This window comes from Protopterus annectens, chromosome 11.part0, assembly GCF_019279795.1.
Source record: "Protopterus annectens isolate FY-2018-M chromosome 11.part0, PAN1.0, whole genome shotgun sequence".
NCBI lineage: Eukaryota > Metazoa > Chordata > Ceratodontiformes > Protopteridae > Protopterus > Protopterus annectens.
Window position 1 is genome coordinate 913,933,939 of NC_056745.1, and position 20,556 is coordinate 913,954,494.

Sequence of the window (20,556 nt, forward strand, 5' to 3'; positions counted from 1 at the left end):
GAAAAAGATCACGTAGGGAAACATATGCCTACCCCTGGCTAACTCCAAATTATGATTTATTGAATGATTTTTTTTTTTTATGATTTACATAGAACATTTAACAATTTCATCTTTGTTAAAAGGAAACCAAAAATCACAAAATGCAGCTCTCTACCAGAAGCAACAGAAGCTATAACTGACTGCATACTGAGAGAATGCAGTCTGAACTTATTCTGATCGAGCAACTCTGTATAACATTTGAGGTTACGAAACATGATTTGCTTAAGACTGCTAAATCTGTAAGAAAGAATTTCATTATGAACAGACAACAGAAGTCTGGTTATGGTACATTAGCCAAAAAATTTATTACAAAATAATATCAAGATTTAAATTACGAGCAACTTTATCTTCCTTGAGACACAAGCATTCACATAAATGCAGCCAATTAAACTTTTCACATATTAGAACAGAAAGTTTTCAATAACTCACTTGCCTGCCTCAACACCTACAAATAACGGGCCGGTGCATGTGATTAGGGTATGACAAAGTGCATGCGTGCTTGTGAGCATACAAAATTACATTTGCTGAACTTAGAATTGGCAAATCACAAAATGCAGTCAATGTAGTCAGTTCCCTGCCTCTAAGAGTTAAGAGTTCTTCACACTGGAGGATTCTTGAGTTAAAGAAATGCATGAGAAGGAAGTAGTTTGTGTAATGGACACTGAAGCTACTACACAGACTGACATCAAAAGTATGAAACTGTATATGCTTTTACCAGAACAAAACAGTGCTTCATCTGGAAAAATAGAAACTGTCAAATTCTTGGCAAACTTCACAGACAGTCAGACAGACACAGTGAATACAGGACGTATTTGTAATAATCAGGCTTTACCTGGTACTATCTGACTGCACACTTTGTATTTCAAAAGCCTGTGTGCAATTACTCAATCTATACTCAAGATAAGTGAATTCTGACCCTGCTAAAACATTCAAAAGCAGCAAGGCTCTGATCATTTTAGCTGCAAAGGCAAAAGGGGAACAGTAGAAGGGCAGTGCAGCATCTCAGTGTAGCAAACTGCCATCATATATAGCTTTGCAAGGTGAGATCTCAATATGCAAAAGTATTTTTACTTCGCTGACAAAGCTGTGATGTGAAGCTACTGATTCCCAAAGCATTACATTGCTAACCGAAAAAGACATACACAGAGCAACACATGACTTCATTCCCACATAAAGCACTTTTAAATACATAGGTTAGTAAAATACAAAGAACAGAACGAAACAATGCATGAAATAAACACAATATATACTTCAGAAGCATTCATGTAGCTGTTAATAATGAAGCTACTGTTGGGTTCTGCTTTCTCCCTCAAGTTTTACACAACTTTGTTCTGTACATGGGTGATATTTTCACACTAGCACTGTTTGCATCTACAACAAATTAATTCACAAAAGAAAAAAAAAAGCAACCAACAGTTTAGCAAAAGATAAGAAGGGGAACAAAAACATAAGTATACAGTCTGAGTGCTATGGAAAAAGAATATTAATCTACTCCAGCTGTACCTAAACAGAAGCAAGGGCAAACTGTTCTGAAAGGTAAGTTAAAAAAGAAGTGCTTGTTACAAGCTTTTTCTTCATTTCTGGTTAGAAAAAATAATTATTCTCAGATTTTTTTCAAACTAGAACTTAGAAACTTTTGTTTCAATACACCCTGCTTCTTAATGTGAATCAGTCAAAGCACTAATGTACTTACATTTTGGGCCACAGTGATTCCTCTACGGGGGTTTCCTATATCATGTGCTAGTGTTTTAACATCCATTTTCCCCTGCCCAGATATTAAAAAAAGATTCACTCATCTCAAATTATGGTATTTGTTTAGACACTGTAGTTTTATTAAAACGTGCTGTTATTTACAAACATAAGTAGGAAGCACATTTCACACAAGGTTGCATGATGGTCTACAGATAATTTATTTCACCAAAAGGTCAAACTCGTGATAAATTATTTTACACTTGCTTCTTTTGGTATCTGTACAACCTATTCTCAACTGCTGTCTGGCATAGATATAACCCATATCTGACTTCATGTACTTTTGTTTCACTCTGCTGGTCAAAGCAACTAAGATTCAGAAAGTACTTATCCATTTACTTGAAAACAAATTTAACTTCCATTTTATCTGAACTGCACACAGTTGCAGTTAAACATTTCAAATCCACTTTCTTTTAAATATGATTTGCACACAGCATCAAGAACCAAGTCAATATTTAAAGTCTGGTAACCTCTGTAATCTGCTCTCTCTCTCCCTCTCTCTCTGCCTGAGATCCCAGTTTCTCCAAGACAGACACATTTACTCTCCTGTTCTCTCTCACACACCATCGGTCTCTTGACAAACATTGTCAAATATGTCCACTGTTCATATCCAAGTTATGGACTCTTCTCCCACCCGTAATGTCAAGAGATACTGGGTTAGACTGAAATTGTTGTTCCATGACAATCAGCGTCTCCTGTAAGACAAAAATTGGAAAATGTTATACATATAAATGCATGCATCTATATTGTTAACAACTACACTTGCTTAAGTAGTACAGACCTGAACAAATGCAGTTTTTTAATCAGGTCAGCAAATGATACTGATACCAGAGCCTGAAGAAAGAAGTGATGACATGAATATGACATGCCTTAATAATTTTAGACAATGCATGTACTAGAAAGTAACTTTGCAAATACTGTACACTTGAGACAATACATATGCAGTAGTAAAGCACTCTCTCTCTCTCTCCTCAGTGGCACCGGCTTCTGTAGCGACAGGTATGTGTACATCATTCAAAGTTTATAAATGGTATAACTATACATTATAAAGTCCTCACATCATTCCAAAATATACACTTCAGGGTAGGTCTTTAAAGAACAAGCAAATAACCTGTGAATAAAGGGTGGTGTAAGACATTCAGCAAAATCATAAATAACTTATCCTGATTAAAAGTATACTCAGTGTCTTCATGAATACTCTGCAGTGCTAACCAGTAAACTGCTTCACACCCAAAGAAACACTATTTGAAAGCTTTGTCTCCTATCTTAGCTTTAGTCTTTGACAAATCCATGAGAACGCCAAAAACAACTCTGCCACATATTCTATGGGTTACTGGCTTCTCAGTATTTTACTCCCATCCTCAATGATCCCTAATTAGCAATATGTGGGTTGAGCTGGAAAGAGTAAAATCAGCACCTTCGAGGATGGATAGCCATTTTAAATTTCAAGGTGTAGGCACCAAGTGGGACTGGGAAAGAAACAGCAGCATAAAAATGAAACATTCGGTTTTATTCTGATCTACGGTGTATGCAAGATGTTTAAGATTAAAAAATGTGTCAACTGTGAAAGCAATAAGCCCTTCACTATTCCTAACCACTACCTTGATTTCAAAGCAAAAAGATTGCTGTTTTCGTCTTATAACATGCCCCAATAGACATTACATTTTAACAAGCAGTTTAATCTTATTTCATTCTGTCTATAAAGTTTTAAATAACACTGTTCACTTCTATATCTTAACAACTAGCCAGCTGTGGACTGTGCACTGATACAGCCCCGAATGTACTGCAAATGACCATGATCTGACTAACAGTTCAGGTGCTAGAAGAACCAGCTAGGGAAGGATGGAAGCATCTGACACTTGCTTGGATATCTGCGTGGGAGGAATATCTGTGCAGATACTTCAGATGTGTGCTCTGTGCACAAAAGTTGGGACACAGGACAGTGAGTCTGCTATGCAGTGCACAGCATTCAAGCCAGGCATAATTTGTGTGCAGAAGCAAGAACCCACATTTGTGCCAGGTGTGGGAGGTAGGGCACAACGTCTACCAGTCATAAACAAAGAATATGTTAGGATAAAGTAAAAATATCCCTACTCTCAATGTGCGATGACCTCAAAGCCTGGCACTTGCCTCCAACTCCTAATGTCAGTGGATAAAAGGAAATGGGAAGACCAACTGAGCTTATAAAAGAAAGTGTGCTCAATGGTGGTGGGTAACAGGGACAGGAAAAACAAAACACAATACAGGTGTGTACAGGCTTGCAGTTCATCATGCTGACTGCATGTTTTGTCAATGGGTGCACTGCTTGTCAAGGCCCTTTGAACTAAATGACTATCGACTAGTGCTATAGTATCCTGCTGGAGATGTACTGGCACTTGTCTTCTGGTTACAGTTGTGCACCCACCTAGTCAGTGTACAGTAAAGTCAAGTAGTATATGGACAAAGCACCCCCCCCATGTCTCACATTTCAGTAGTGCAGTTATGTAGTACAAGTGCTTACAGGTAGGAGCAATAGCTCAGTTGCGTGTATATGTACTTCCTGTGGTGTCTTGTGACCATGTGGAAAATTTTAAAACAGTTTTGTCTATAAATAAAAATAAGAATTTATTTAAGCATTTTAGTATTGAAATTATATTACTGGTAGTTGGACAAGTAAGAGCAATCATTTGTTTGTGTATGTGCTGTCTCTGGAATTGATACTGTGTGTAGTTACTGTACTTAGTTTAGATGTAGAGAAGACTGTGATTGATGGAGTGAGTACTAGCAGACTGACATATGTGTGTGTGTCTGCCATATACACGTGTGTGTATTTTATGATCAACCATCTCTTTGTAAACTACTCGCTTTTGCATTCTCTTCTGTCTTTTTAATCTGTACTGCCAGGCTCTCCTCCTCTCCCAAAATTGCTGTTCTATTCTTTCTCTGAAATCCTAGTCCTTTGCTCTCCTACAATCTAATCATTTTCCCTTACCTTAGCTATCCTCACTTCTGCCATCTGTAAATTCACAGCTCCCACCATTTTATTTTCTCCTGCTATAACCCCTCCCACCCCTGAAACTTTCTCCAGCATCTAGCTATTGGTGCATTGCGACTTAGTGGTTAGAATTATTACCTCACAGCTCCAGGCTGTGTGGTTCAATCCCGATGTCGAGCCATTATCTCTGTGAAATTTGCATGTTCTTTCCAGATCTTCCCTTAAATTAGTGTAGTTTTTTTGCACCTCTCTAATACGCACTGGTGGACAGGCTCCTCTAAACTGCCCATACACACATTTGCTCATTTTGATGTGGCCCATGTAATGTCGGGAAAGGCATCAAGAAAGACCATTGCATTTATCCTGTTAAATTATCTTCTTCTTTGACCACTTACATCTTTCAGGTGCTTATTGGATGTCTGAGGACAGTACATGTGATCCCCAAAACAGCAAAACATGAAGTGCAAACAGAAATATGTACAAACTCTGGCAGTGGCATTTAGAAGTATTTATACTCTTGAGCTATAGCAATCTCAGTGTTAATCTATACATACAGCAGGAATGCTGGGGGCAAAGCCCCCAACAAAAAGTTTTACAAAATATAACAAAGAATTTTAAAATTTGTTGATATTTTAGTTAAATACTAGCTAGTTTTTAAATCTGTCAGTACTTGCACTGTTGTCTCGTACTCCTGACAGGGAGCTGCTTCTTAACTCATTTGTCAATCTCCCTTATCTACCTTATGTTTTTCTTTACTAGATAAACTCAATCACCTAAACCTTCAATCCTTCCAGCCAACTGTGATCTTCCTACTACCTGCATTCAAGTTACTTGTCACATTTCTGACCCCCTTGCAGGCTGGATCAAAACTACCTACAGTTGTGAGTCAAAAGAAAAATTAAGCACAAGACAATATTTTTAGCCAGCCTTTTGAATTTCTTGTTCAACTGGATTTTCTCATACCTGACGTGCCTAATTACAGCACTGAATACCACAAATTCAGAAGTTAAAGGAAAAGAAAAGTGGTGTATGTGTGGTCTACCTGCTACTGGCTCGACTGGAACAAGGCATTCTGCACATTAAATGTTACAGGCATGATTCATATCACAGTGTGATTAGTGCTGCCAATGTTAAGTTGTCCCACCAAAAACAACAGCAACATTCATTTACCATCCCAATACCCCATTTCCTTACTCCAAAAGACCACCATTTCTCTGGTCCCAGCTCTACCCTAGCTCCAACCCATAAATTCTTTCCAAATGTTACCACCTTTTTCCATAAAACTTTTGTTCCCTTGAAGTCTCACCATATGTAAAATCAACCCCACTAGCTCCCCACCTTAGTCAATGATCATGGTGCAAGATAACCTCTCTTGCCAATCTCAGTAGTGTTGTGTACCATCTACATATGAATACCACTGCAGGCTATATTTTGGTCTAACCACTTTCAATGTTTAATATACTTTCACTATACAACACATAATTCAGAGTATCAACTGATGTAAGATGGAAACATCCACAGAAAGTCCTGCAATATGGTTTGTCCTCTCCAACTATAATTTGCCATTCTTTTCAGAAGACCCCATTTGCAGGGTATGCATTATGAGTGCAATATATGTTGCAACATTACATTCTGACTTAAAAATTTAAATTAACCAAGCCTCTTAACCCATCAGTTTACTCTAACAAACACTGAACACATTTCCCACAAATCAGGTAATAACAGCGAAGATGTGGCACCTACAATGCTAATGGCAAGTGTATATGACTATACACTTGCTGAACTTTGAGTGAAATTTAAAAGCCAAGGCAGGACAAAGTGACTAATTATGCACAGGAGGAGATATCTGACTCACTGAGGAAGGTCGCCTCAAGCACAGACTGATACAGTAAAAAAAATACAGTTGTATAAGTAAACCTATCATAACAGCAGACATTTGATCACTCTGCTGCAGTAGTCTTAGCTATATGGGTTATATCCTGCCAAAGAACAGCCAGCCAGCTTCCAAAGTTCAGGGTACCTTTCATGTGCCCAAACTGTTAGCTTGAGCTGAGCTGACTAAAAAGATAACTTTGAGCACCAAGCCCTTCAGAGCTTACATGCCAACAGAGAGTGGGAGGCTGAGCCCTGAGAAGACAATGCTAGGAACAACAAAAAATAGGCGTCCGCATCCTGGCATAAACAGAATCAAAAAAAGGGGGAAGAGAAGGCAGAAGAAGTTACTGAAGCAGTGATCCTTCAAACATTTACTATTATGCCACATTTACTTACTGAACTGTACTGTAGTCATCATACTGATCACTGCTACAGTAGCCTTAGCTATACAGGTAGATTACCATAGCTTACTACATTTGAGAGGTGGAAGGTGAACAGTCCAGGAGCCCATGGAGAGTGGTCCTATCAAGGTATGACCCCAACCTAGAGAAAGAATCAACTGTAATCCCTTGTATGTAAAGAGGACCAAGTTGCTGCTTTTACAATATTTCTAGAATCCAACCCTTTCAAAAAAGCCATAGATGAAGCCACTGCCTTGGTACAATACGCCTTCTCCCTGCCTGGAAAAGTTTTGTTGTGGTGAGTATTACAAAACGTAATAGCCTGAGATAATCATTTGAAAATAGTCTGTTTTGATACAAGTGGTCCCTTCTTATCTTCAAGAGAAATGAACAACTGATCTGAAGATTTGAAAGACTTAGTTGATAGCAACTGAAGTGTCTGTGGACATCCAAGGTATGGAGTACCCTTTTTTCCATTATTTTTAGTTCAGGAAAGAAAATAGGGAAATCAATAATTTGACTTAAAGTAAACTCGGATACTTCCCTATCTTCACAAGAAATGAACAACTGATCTGAAGACTTAGTTTTGTCAAGATAGCAAGTGAGTTGTCTGTGGATATCCAAAGTATGGATTATTCTTTCTCCCTCATTTTAGGTTCAGGAAAAAAAACTGGGAGATGGCCAGTTTAGCTTAAAGTAAGCTCAAAAACCACTTTAGGCATAAAAGAAGAAGAATTAGTTCACAAAAAATGTTCTCTGCAGAATGACTCACCATAACAGCGTACAACACAGATACTCTTCTTGCAGAGATCTGAGCAAACTGACAACCCAAGGAGGGGCCACTGGTTTTCTTACAGGCTTCATATTCAAACCCCTTTCAAAAACATTTTGACATGAGAATACATTGAAATAGAAGGATCCATGGGGTGACATGCGAAATGGCCCAGATGGAGAATAAGAAAGACCATAAGATAGTAACTCACACAAATATTGTAAAACCAAAGAAACACTAGCCCTGAACGGGTGTTGGTTATGTTGTTGGCACCAACTAAAAAAAAACTTTTCCATTTTCTAATACAAGATTTTCTAGTAGAACCTCCATTAATATCTGCTGCATGTCCTCAGTAAACAAGTGCCTAAAGGGAATTAAGACCATATCATCCAGGCAATCAGTTGATGTTGACTGGGGTCGGGGTGTATCAAACACCCCTGATTTTGTGAGAGTACATACATTCTGTGAGAAAGCTTGTGGTAACTGCCTCTGGCCATTTCCAAAAGTAAGAAGAAGGTATATTTGTGTCACACACATCTTATTTGTAGATGTTCAAGTAAATCAATGTTGCAGTACTGATCCTTAGGTCTTCTTGCCATGTAGAAGCTTGTGACCCACTGGATTTCCAGTGATTTTTCATCATCCCTAGCCAAAAGACGTCCAATGGCTGGATATCAGGGTATAGGAGGGCCATTTGTTGCCACCATCTTCAGGTCTTTGTAGGCAGTGACCAGCAGTCTGAAGCCTGAGGACAGCACAACCCTTCCAGATGTCAAAAAATGTTTCTTGACAGGGACAGAAGAAGATATTAACTATGCGTATGTAGTAAAAGTAGGGCACAATGTAAGAACTATCAATCTGAAATTATTCCTGCCCTTGTCAACCCACCAAGTATAGTTGAAGAGGCCAGTAGACAGGGGTAGGAGTGTGGGAATCTGTACTGCCAACACTGATCTACTTGAAAATATACAATTATGGTAACTGTGACACAACCGTACTATGTTTTTCGCATCAGTGTTGCAGTACTGATCCTTGGGAAGATTCCCAAAGCTACTAGTTGGGGACACAGCTGGCTATAGGCAACAGCGGACCCTGTGAATGCTGGGGGCCCCAACCACAGCAAGTTATTTTATGTTGATATTTTGTTACGTTTGTCAAACTAATAAAAGCTAGTGCAGCAATCCTGGGTACTTTATAAACCAAATAGGGAGTAATAACTCTTACTTATACCTAAACTTAAAATTCAAACATATCTCTGGTTCTAGTAACAGTGTTTTGTCAAGTAAAAGGTGTCACAATTTCATTAAATGTTTTACCACTGACATAGTGCTCTTGACATAATTAAATACTGCTGGTGGACATTCTGTACATTAAAACTAACATAATAGCCAGTTTTAGGCACCTGCAATACCCAAGGCTGCAGGGGGATCCCTTAATCATCCTTGACTATGCAGAGGCCCCAAAAAAGCTACTACTGGTTGGGGGAAAATGAAGAAAATAAATATGCATTTTCTGACTATGCTTTTTATCTGAAACAGGATTGCGATATAACCCTATTACGATAAAGCTAATAATCAGTGAATGAACATGAGTAAGGTAAGTGCTACAGATCAGCAGCCCAGAGTGACCAATCTTTCTTTGTCTACCTTTTAAGAAGAGTTAATGCTTCCAATTTTTGGGGTTGGTTTCCCTTTTCAGGGAGTTTAGAAATACTGGCAAACACCAGATACTACAATTCTTAACTTCTTTACTCAAGAATTCTAGACAAAGCCAACAATAGTAGCAGAATAAAAGCTGAAAACCAGGAATAATTTTAAATATTACCATAATAAGTGAATAGAACACACATTTTTTTGGGCAATAAGAAGTATGAAACTCCAATGTCTGAATCTATTGACTGTCTGTAATCTTGAATGATTTACCAGCAAATCAAACTTTTTACAAGGACAAATTATGTGGCAAAACCAGGCATGTTCTATGAAATCAGGGACAGTGACAGATGCACATTACTCCTCAATGAGATGCATAAAAATAACTTACCTCTACGGCTGTTTGACAATTGTTAAACACTCAATCTGGTGTGGCTACCAGTGTTGCACAATGTACTGATATTTGCTGAAATAAGTACAGAACTAGCATTGCAATGGCTTATGTGTTAGAGTGTAAGAGTAAAAAGCTGGCTATAACTTTTCACTTTCTAGCACAATCATCAGCATAGCCATTACAGTTGTATGTGTATACGTGTGTGTGTGCAACAAGCTAGCCATATTTTCTTTCACTTATTACAAAAATAGACCTTTCACATGAAAGGATGCTGTATTTGGTGGTTTGGTACTAACAGAGAATGTGTGTAAAACCAACTGTTTGTTGCTACTGTGTGCAGGGAGTAGCACTGCCATTTCACAGTGTTTTGTTCTGAGTTCTTGGTTATGTTTTTTTTTCTATGAGAAGTTTGCAAGCTGTACCCGACTGTGTGCACATCTATCAATATGCTGTGGTTAACTCCAACATCTCAGAAACATGCAGCTCCCTTTTCACTGAAGATGACTGAGCAGTGTGTGTGTGTGTGTGTGTGTGTGTGTGTGTGTGTGTGTGTGTGTGTTTGCGCGTGCTGGCATATGTCTCTGTGTAAAAGAAAAAAATAAATCACTGATTTTTATCTACACACGCACACAATAATGCCAGGCTCATACATAACTCTTCTGAGTAGCACTAAAAAATGCAATTAACACTTAATTACATTTCAAAAGTAAGGTATAAAATACATCACAGAACATTCAGACACTTACAGCTTCTAGAAATCTGGTGGCCCCCACACCCCAAGCTGCAAACATGGATTTTGACATGAACGTAGTGGTGGCCTCATCAGCCAAACCCATTCTAAAACCATACTTGTTCTGATGTGCATAAAGAAGGTTGCTGCAGGTTGTATGAGAAGTGAGGGATTATGAGGTCATTACTAGTTAAATTTTAATCACAATCAAACCTTAGTGGTCTGCATAGCAGGGCAGTACAGCTTGAGCTGGGGGGCAGTGTGGTCATTGTTACTTTTACTTTTCTTACAGTCCTCAGAAGTGTTCAAGAAGGCTACTACAGCTACTGTAGATGCAATGTACTGTCTAGCAGCAACAAAGTGGAATAGATTACTGTAATCTTTTTTTTTTATTTTTTTTAATACTTTCCTCACAATTACACATCAGGCATGCATACAAGTCGTTGCCTTTGGGGGAGCTAGTGGTAGGGAGTAAGGTGGCATGCCATCTATATACGACTGCAGTCATTTGAAATACACAAGTGTGGACACTTGAACCTCTGCTTTCATTCCAATCTATCACCAGAAGGTTGCACAAGCAGGGACGGTCATTTTTTTGAGAGGACTAGGGAGAATGGCAGTATTTGCAGACAGGATTTGTGTACCATCACATTTGTCTTGCTAGTTTACTGTGAACTACTATTCTGTCAGCTTTGAACAAGCCTTGAGCACAGCTTATATCTTCCTTGAAAGAAAAAAAATAAGACTGAAATTCTTTCCTGGTCATTATGTTTGCTCAAGACACCACTGGATTAAAATGTTGAGAAAATGCTCTAAAATATATCCCAAAGCATCTATAACCATATGGCTTCTGGGACCCCTAAACAATTTCTACAGTCCTGTCTTGGTCAGGAAAGGTGTGTTGAAAGTATGCAAGAATAACTGAAATTGGCCAGCAACATTGAATTTCATTCCTTAGTCAATTTCTGTTACAGTCATAACTTGATGAAAAGGTTTTGTGAAAAACAAAATTTAAAACGCACTTCAGAGGATACAGAAAGCCATGGATTCTTAAAAAAAAACTGAATATGATGGCAAAATGTGAGAAAAGAAAAAAAAAGTAATGCGCATGTTGTGGGGAACCTCAGATAGGGGGTAAACAGAGAGGAGCATGAGAAGAAGTGCATGTGTGTGTGTGTGTGTGTCTGTGTGTGTGGGGGGGGGGGGTGAAACAGTAGGCAGTGACTAGGGCACCAATTCACTTAAGTTCAGCCCTGTACGTAGAGCTGTTGTAATGCATCACTACTGTAGCTACTGGGCCAAAACAGTATGGTTTACAGGTCTGTTGTGCAAGTGCATTGTAGCTAAAGTTAAGTCTGTGCGCACTACTCTTAAAACTCTGCAGCATGAATTCCAAGGTTGCATAGGAAAGATTGGCAGTGATAGGGTGATACTTAGACTGAAGTGTTGAGGGAGCCCCCAAAATGCTAACAGCGGCTCTGGTTGGGGGCCAAGCTGTCTGCTGGTCCTTAGGCAAGAAATTTTGCAGGACAGCAGTTGCAGACCCTGCCCTAGCCCTGAAGGCACTGGTTAAATCGTAACATTTAGTAAAGGTGTGGTGGATTGTCCAAGTGGCAGCTTCCAGGATAGCTATGTGGGAACACCTTAAAGAAAGGCAGTGGTAGGAGCACGGTGTCTGGTAGAGCGGGTCCTGACATAGGTTGATATTGGCTTACCATGATGGGCATAACAGAAGGTGACAGACTTGGATATCCACTTAGAGTCTGTTTGGTGAAGGGCATGCCTTCTTCTCCTCCTGCAATGGCTACCAGTAGTTGGTCTGCTCTGTAAGCAAATTTTGTCCTGTTGAGGTGATACTTGACCTGTCTGTGTACATACAGAGAATGCAAGATTTGCTTGGCTTTATTCTGTGGGTTCATAGGTGCTTACTAGGCTAACAACCACAAGGGCCTTTTTAAACTGAGCCATGCATTCCAGACTTCTGATAAGTTCTGATACTCTTGATAAGTTTAAGCATGGGCCTAGGAGATTAACTATTTACAGGTTATCTGTGTCCATTAGAGAGACAGGTGCCAAGCCAGGGATGAATTTCTGGTTTCCCATCCAGCTGTCCAAGATGCACTTGAATTGGGTTAGGGAGGAACTCTGCTTCACATGGATGGGGAGCCTGTTCCACAGATAGGGTAGCCCCTGGGATACATACCCATCTCTCCAGCAGGTCCTATTTATATCACAAGCAAGGTTTAAGTCTTTAGAATGGGTAATTCTGGTACTGCTTGTTTTGTGGATATGCAAGAAGTCCATCAGAGTGGAGTCTGACAACGCCCTGTATGCCAGGTATAGATCTCCCCTCAAAAGCCTGTAGGAGACAGAATAGAGGGATAGGGCCTTGAGGAGGTCTGCATAGGACATTTTACTTACACCCTGTATTGTTTTAGTGAGAAACCTCTGTGGACATTCCAATTGTTGGATATACCTGGTTAGGTAGATACCAAAGGGGGCACTTTACTCAATCATAGGTCTGAAGAATACTGAACACAGTGGAACAATGACTTCCTTAGACTTAGATGCTGTACCTTTTTTTATAAGTTGGGCAATGTGGAATGACTTCCTCATCATTGTAGCCACATGACGGTCAAAGGCTAGATTATCATCTATATGTGTCCATAAGTCCCTGACTACTGGGTCAACTCTAAGGGGGGGTGTTGTCAACATGATAGTTAACTGGAATGGATGACTTTCTGAAGGATACTATTATACATTTCTTGTCATTTCGTTTTAGTTCATGGCTCTGACACCAGTTGTTTGTCTGTTGGCCCCTCCTGGAGAACATCTGTGCCAGTGTGAGATTCAATGCTAGCTCCTAATCTGTAATCATCTGCAAATTTAGTCAGCCAGAGACCAATGACATTGGCCTTGACTTCTGAGAAGTAAATGCCAAAAATGAGCGGTCCAAGGACTGATCCCTGAGGGACACCACTTGTGACTGACCTCTTTGTAGAGGTGGACTCCCAATTCTAACTTCATGAGTCTTGTCTGTGAGCCATTTGGCTATCCACTGGGTGACATACGGGTTTGTACCTAACCTCTTGAGTTTGTCAACAATGCCCAAGTGGGGTACTGTGTCAAATGCCTTGGCCAGGTCAAGGTAGGCAGTGTGAACAATTTTGCCCTCATCCATTGCTTTGGTGACCTTCTCAAAGAAGTCCACCAGGTTGAGTAGGTATGATCTGCTCTTGACGAAACCAAGCTAAGTTAGGTCCAGTGTCTGGAGGTTTACTGTAGCTCTGTTAATCATCTCCATAACAATTCTTTCCATGGCTTTACATTTAAGACTAGTGAGACTCGTGCATCTGTAGTTTCCAGGGTCTGTAGATGGCTCAACTTTGTGCAGATCACTCAGCTGACTATCAACCCATATATTGTCAGGTGTGTTGCAAACTGACTCATTGATAGAACTCATATAGACAAAATAGGGGACTCCACCGGGTTAGGGAAGTACACTGACAAATGAAAAGCTTGACTCAAGGAGTGTTCTGGCACTACTTTGGGATTTAAAGGAGGAATTAATTCTAAGGGTTACCCTATCCGTATGGAACACAGTGAAGGGTTCCTTGCATATCAAGGCTTGTAGCTCTGAGACCCTGCCTGGCTGAAGTGGTGTCTATGAGTACAGTGGTTTCAAGTGAGTATCTTTAGGGGACCATAAGCAAATGGCTCAAACAGTTGTAAAAAGAAGTTATGTACTCACCGTAATGTTCCATGTGAGTTGTTCATCTCGCCTTCATTCTTACAGATGGGTTCCTCGGCTCCGAGTCGGCCTACTACAAAGCTCGAGGTCTTCAGACATCTCAAGGCCAAGTCCCTATCCCATGATGCACCTTGACTTACCTCAGATCTTGTTTGCTGCCTCTAATAATACCATATGCCATTCTGTCACTTTTTTAGGTAAAAAACATAGAAAGACAAAGCAACCATGATAAAACTAGTATCTCGGTCCTTGAAAAAAACTTGAAGGATGGGAAGTAAGAATGAAGGCCAGATGAACAACTCACATGGAACATTATGGCGAGTACATAACTTCTTTATGTGAAGTTGTTCTATCTCACCATTCATTCTTACAGATGGGTAGCATCCCAAGCACCATCTTTCTCAGGTGGCTCATGGCAGTATGATTTTCAGGACAGTAGACCCAAAGGAGGCCCTATCAACTTTGCAATGAGTGATAAAACGATGAGACGCTGACCAAGTGGCTGCTGCACAAATATTATCTATAGGTAGACTAGCAGGAAAGGCATAAGATGTGGACACAGCTCTGGTAGAATGAGCCTTAATTTTGTGTTGTAGAGGTAAATTGGCAGCTGAGTAAGTGAAAGTGATGCAGTCAGATAACCATTTAGATACTATTGTTTTTGCCACAGGCATACTTTTCCTAGAATCTGAAAAGGAAACAAAAAGTTGTTCTGATCTTCTGAATTCTTTGGTTCTATCCAGGTAAAATCTGAGCTGTCTGTGAACACCACGCTTGTGCAGCATATACTCTAAATTGTTGGTGTATTTAGGGAAAAACACTGGTAAATCTATAATCTGGTTAAGGTTAGCTTCAGTACAAACATTAGGTAAAAATGAAGGGTTTGTTCGCAGTGAAACTCTGTCAGCATGAAAAACCAAATATGGAGGTTTTATGGACAAGGCTTGTAGTTCCAATAATCTTCGTGCAGACATGATGGCTACTATAAAGATAGTTTTCCAAGACAAAAATTTCAAATCACATGAAGAAGCTGGCTCGAAAGGTGGGAGAATAATGCGTGAGAGCATAAAATTTAGGTTTCAAGGGGTATAAGGGGATTTAACTGGTGGTCTACGATGGAAGGTCCCTTTGAGAAAGGCTTTGGATAGCTTGTGTGACATTGCCAAATCCTTCAACACCAAGATGAAAATTAGAGATGGCAGCAAGCTATACCCGAACTGTAGCTGCTGCCGCTCCCTTTGTTGAAAAGCATAATCAAAAATTCTAATATAGAGGAAATAGAGGCTTGGTAAGGCTCAATGTTATTCTGAGAAGCCCATATGGAAAAATCTCATCCATTTGCTAAGGTACAACTTCCTAGTAGAGGATTTATGAGAAGATATTAAAATATGCTGCGTTTTGTTTGAGAGGTTATGGAACCTGGCTATTTTGGGAATTGGAGCAGCCAAGCTGCCAATTTTAGGGACTGAAGGGAGGGATGAAGAGCCCCCGATGAATACGTCAAAAGGTCTGGAACTAGGTACAGAATCCAAGGCTCTTCCAACAGACGAAATCGAAGGAAGGGGAACCAAATCTGATGACGCCAATGAGGTGCTATTAGAATAATAGTCCTTTCCAGGGCTTTTGCTTTCTGTAGTACTTTGGTTATTAGGAGAATTGGTGGGAATGCATGGAGGAGACCCGGAGGCCAATCGTGTACGAGTGCATCTCTTGGGGAATCTCCCGGAGGGGGAATCAGGGCAAAGTAGCTTCTGTATTTTGTGTTAATGGGGGATGCAAAAAGATTGCAGCAACGCTGGCCCCATCTGCGGAATATTCTTTCCACTATATCTTTTTGAGGGATAACTCATGAGGCAACAAAATTGTCCTGCTCAGTTTGTTTGCAATCACGTTGGATTTCCCCAGGATGTGAGCAGCTGTCAGAAAGCGTTGGGTGGATGTTGCCCCACTGCCATACTCTTAGGGCCTCTCGACAAATGGGATAGGACCTGGTTCCTCCTTGTTTGTTCAAGTACCAGACCACCAACATGTTATCCGTCTGAATTGCAATTGTCCCCAGAGGGAGAGTCTCCTGAAAGTACTGCAATGTCAAGAGTACCGCTCTCATCTCCAGGACATTGATATGCAGATGTGTCTCTTGTTTGGTCCATATGCCTTGGGCTGTTCTTCCCTGAAACTGCCCCCACCCACCCGATCAGGGAAGCATCCGTGGTCACTGTGGCCGATGGTGTGGGTAGGATAAAAGGACAACCTATCGTTACTTGAAGAGAAGTCAACCACCACCGAAGATCCTTTTTGCATGTGTTTGTTAGAATAATGAGATGAGATATTGGGAGCTCTTGATAAGACCATTGTGTGAACAGCAGCCATTGTAGAATCTGCATGTGCATGCGACCCAATGGAATCACTATTACTGCAGCTGCCATCATCCCCAACAACTTTAGCACTTCTGAAGTTGGAACCTTGTCTCTGGATATGATATTCTGAATTTGCTGACAAAGTACTATCCTTTCTGATGGAAGTTTTAAAGTGGTGGGAGTGGTGTCCAATTCTGCTCCGATAAAAACGATATATTGCGATGGTGACAAGGCAGATTTTTCTGAGTTTATGGCAATGCCTGGTTGATTGCAAAGAGTAAGAGTGGTGTCCCTGGTTTGTATTAGCTAATGCCTGATGGTGCCGGTGAGGAGCCAATCGTCTAAGTATGGAAGCACCTGGAATCCCAAACGTCTCAGGTGAGCTGTGACCACTGTCATACATTTGAACACTCTAGGGGCTGTAGCGAGACCAAAAGTCAGGGCTCAAAACTGGTAATGATTGGCTCCCAGCTGGAAGCACAGATGATCCCTGGATGGTCTGGCCATTTTTATGTGGTATTACGCATCCTGGAGATCTATCGAGCACATCCAATTGTCTTTCCCTAAGAAGGGAAGTATCAACTGAAGCCTGACCATCCGGAACTTCTCCTTCTTGACAGATCTGTTTAATTTGCTGAGGTCCAAAATAGGTCTCCAGTCCCCTGTCTTTTTTGGAACTAAAAGTATCTTGAGTAAGTTCCGGATCCTGTCTGGTCTTGCTGGGACTGGTTGGATGATTTTTTCTTAGCAACGTTTGGACCTCTACTGTTGCTTGTTCCGTGTAACCGGGTGGAAAGTCCGGGATTTTTGTTGTCAATGGGAGGGTGGGGGCGGCGGCGAAAGGAATAGAATATTCTCTAGAAACTATGCTTTGTACCCAGTTGTCATTTGTGATTTTTAGCCCAGGTGTCTGGATACAAAGATAAGCGACCCCCGACTGCCTTCAGAGTAGAACAGTCAGGCCTCCTTTCAAGAGCGCTGGTAGGGCTTCCCAAAGAACTGGTCTCTGTCACCCTGGTTTTGCAGACCCTCTCTGCCGCGAGGGCAGCATCGCACAAATTGTGAACGCTCACAATACTGAACGTACCAGACCTCAAACTTCCTATTGTGGGGGGCTGCACCCCCCACACCCCCCGCTAAATATATATTCCAACTCCAAAATTGCACTACAGTGAGGAAAGGGCAAATATCCCATTTTTCACTGTACCGTGATCTCAGAAAAAGCACTTAAGAGGTCCGGTATGTTCGATATTATGAGCGTTCGCAATTTGTGCGATTCACTCATATGATATAGACCCCTTCCATTATTGTCCCCTCCTCTGCCCCTGGAGGGGGGTTCACCGCATGTGTCCAGAAAGGCTCCTTGGGCTTTTTGGAATCACATCTTTCCTCCTTTTTGACCCTTGGGGTATGGTCTAGGAGGGGTAGAAAAATGGACTCCGACTGCAGAGTCTTTCCTTCCTGCTCACACCTGGTCAAAGTTTCCTTAACTTTGGGCCCAAGAAGATGAGCCATCAAAAGGGGTGTTGACAAAGGATGACTTAAAGGGCTCTGCAAAGGAAAATAAGTGCATCCAGGAGTGTCTCCTGAGATCAATTCCTGTACCCGCTGCCCTACTCGTTCCATCAGCTGCATATGAGATCAGATGCATGGACGAGTTCACTATGGAATTAAGGGTAGCAAGCTGGAAGGCAACCTTGTCTGAAGCTCCTTCAGCTACATACCCTGAACAGCATCTCCAAGCTCTTTTAGGCCGTCTCTTTGCAATCTTGTGAAATGTGTAATATAGTTCAGTGAACGCATGGCAAAAGTTGCTGAACTATAATGGCGCTTCCCGTACCTATCCATGATCCTAGAGTCTCTGTTAGGAGGATGGATAGAGGAAGAAGTTTCTGACATCTTTTTGGTGGCTGCCGCCACCACCATGACATCAACAGGCACTCCCTTAGTGAGAAAAGACTTATCCTGAGGGGCAGAAATAAATTTATTGGGCCTCCAAGGGACAGGCTCCATGGTGTCCGGAGACTCCCACGCCCTTCGTGAGACCAGCTCTATAAGTTCATCGAAGGGCGGAGACACCCAAGAGGTGGAGGGTTGAGACCCAAAAGCTTTCAGGAGGTCTGACATCTTTAGTAGGGTTGGTGGGCTTCCAGCCACCCCTCTGCTTAAGGATGTCCAATATATCTGCAAATGAGATATCTTCACTGGGGGACCGTGGGGACCCTTCTGATTCATCTAAGTCGGTGTCAGATGTGAGAGACTCCTGTGGGGAGTCTTGATGCTTCCTCTTGCAAATTCTCTTCCTGGGAACCTCATCACTGGGAACTTCTGGTGAGGTCTTGGAAGAGCAGGGGCCACCCAGTGGGGCTTCCTAAAGCTCAGGATCTCTACACTTCAAAGGAATCTGTGAGGCAGAAGTGGACACTGACGTTTTTGGGGAAGAGGTAGTTGGCCCTGAAGTTGTGGATGTCCTGGGGGACATTACTCTCCTCATGGCCTCAAAAGCACCTCTGCTCCAATGAGAAGGAACTGCTGGATCCGAAGAAACAGCTGAACCACTCGACACCGGAACAGTGGGCTCCAATCCATAGGTAGGAGCCGAACTCATTTGAGCCGAGGCCCCGAGAGGCAAAGTTGGAACCAACAGGTCAGCCCGACTATCCTCCCCGAACTTGACCGGCGAGTGTCGGCTCCTAGACTCCTCGATGGGCGCCGAGGAATTCTGAGTAAACAGAACTGATGGCAATGGAGCAGGCATCGGCTCCGAAGGCTCCACAATCATAAGGTCCAACTCCTCCGGCTCCAATGGACCATATGGCTCAGAGGAGGAAAAGTAGTAGATGGAGGAACAGTTTTTGGTTCCGAAACCACTTGGGTTGGAACTGATAAAAATTTTGCAAACGCCAGTGTCTGTAACAGCTTCTGCACCACACAATCCACATCCGAATCGGATAGGCTAATCGAGGACTGAGATGAATGAATGGATGGAGGGTGGTACCGACTGTAGAACTGGTGATTTCAATACTGCAGAGACCAGTTTCCAGGACTGGGGATCAACTCCGAAAAGACAAGACGCTCAACTCTGAAGACTGTGGAGCCGACATTGAAGGGTTTTTTTGATTTTGTCAAGTCCAGTGATGAAGCCTTAGAGGACTTGGAAGATTTGGGAGACTGACTAGGTTTTATCATAGTCGCCCAAATGCTAAAACACACTACTAAGCTATTAAAACTATTCAAATATCTATATAAAGGCACATCAAAGAAAGGGAAGAGAGATACTAAAGGCCTATAAAAAACAACGGCCAAAAGGAGTATAAGACACTATCACAATTAAGCTACCAATATCTAACAAGCTATTAAAGTTCTAAACTTATAATTATAAAGATATAAAGATTGAAAATAGGAACTTTTTTTAGAAAAATATGTTATACTGCCCCAAGTTGTGAGGAAACCTCCGATCTGTTTCAGTGGCAAACTAGATCTGAGGTAACTCAAGGTGCATCATGGGATAGGGGACTTGGCCTCAAGCTGTCTGAATACCTCGAACTTTGTAGTAGGCCGACTTGGAGCCGAGGATCGGCTCTGAACCCATCTGTAAGAATGAGCAGCGAGATAGAACAACTTCACATTGTAACTTTTTCTAAAACAGTTTAAATTCCAGGTAGGGACAAGGTTTCTCCTGGGAGGCCTAACATGCATGACCCCTTTTATGAAAAGTTTCAGGTGGGGGTGAGAATAGATTGAGGGAACATGTAAAGCAGGCAGAGATAGCTGAAGCACGTACCTAAATACTGGAGTAAGAAAGTCTCTGGGGAAATAATCCTGAAAGGTATTCTAACACTAGGTTTATAGGATCATAGGAGCT

General features: G+C 41.4%; 1 protein-coding gene across 1 annotated transcript in view; it reads right to left on the reverse strand.

Annotated features, from left to right (window-relative positions):
- Positions 1-319: 319 nt before the first annotated feature.
- Positions 320-20,556, reverse strand: part of UPF2 (UPF2 regulator of nonsense mediated mRNA decay) — a 2,519,933-nt gene continuing 2,499,696 nt past the window's right edge. Inside the window, exon 22 of the mRNA XM_044088310.1 lies at positions 320-2,483. Within this exon, the coding sequence (XP_043944245.1) occupies positions 2,474-2,483 (10 nt within the window). The 3' untranslated portion in view covers positions 320-2,473. The remainder of the gene's footprint in view (positions 2,484-20,556) is intronic.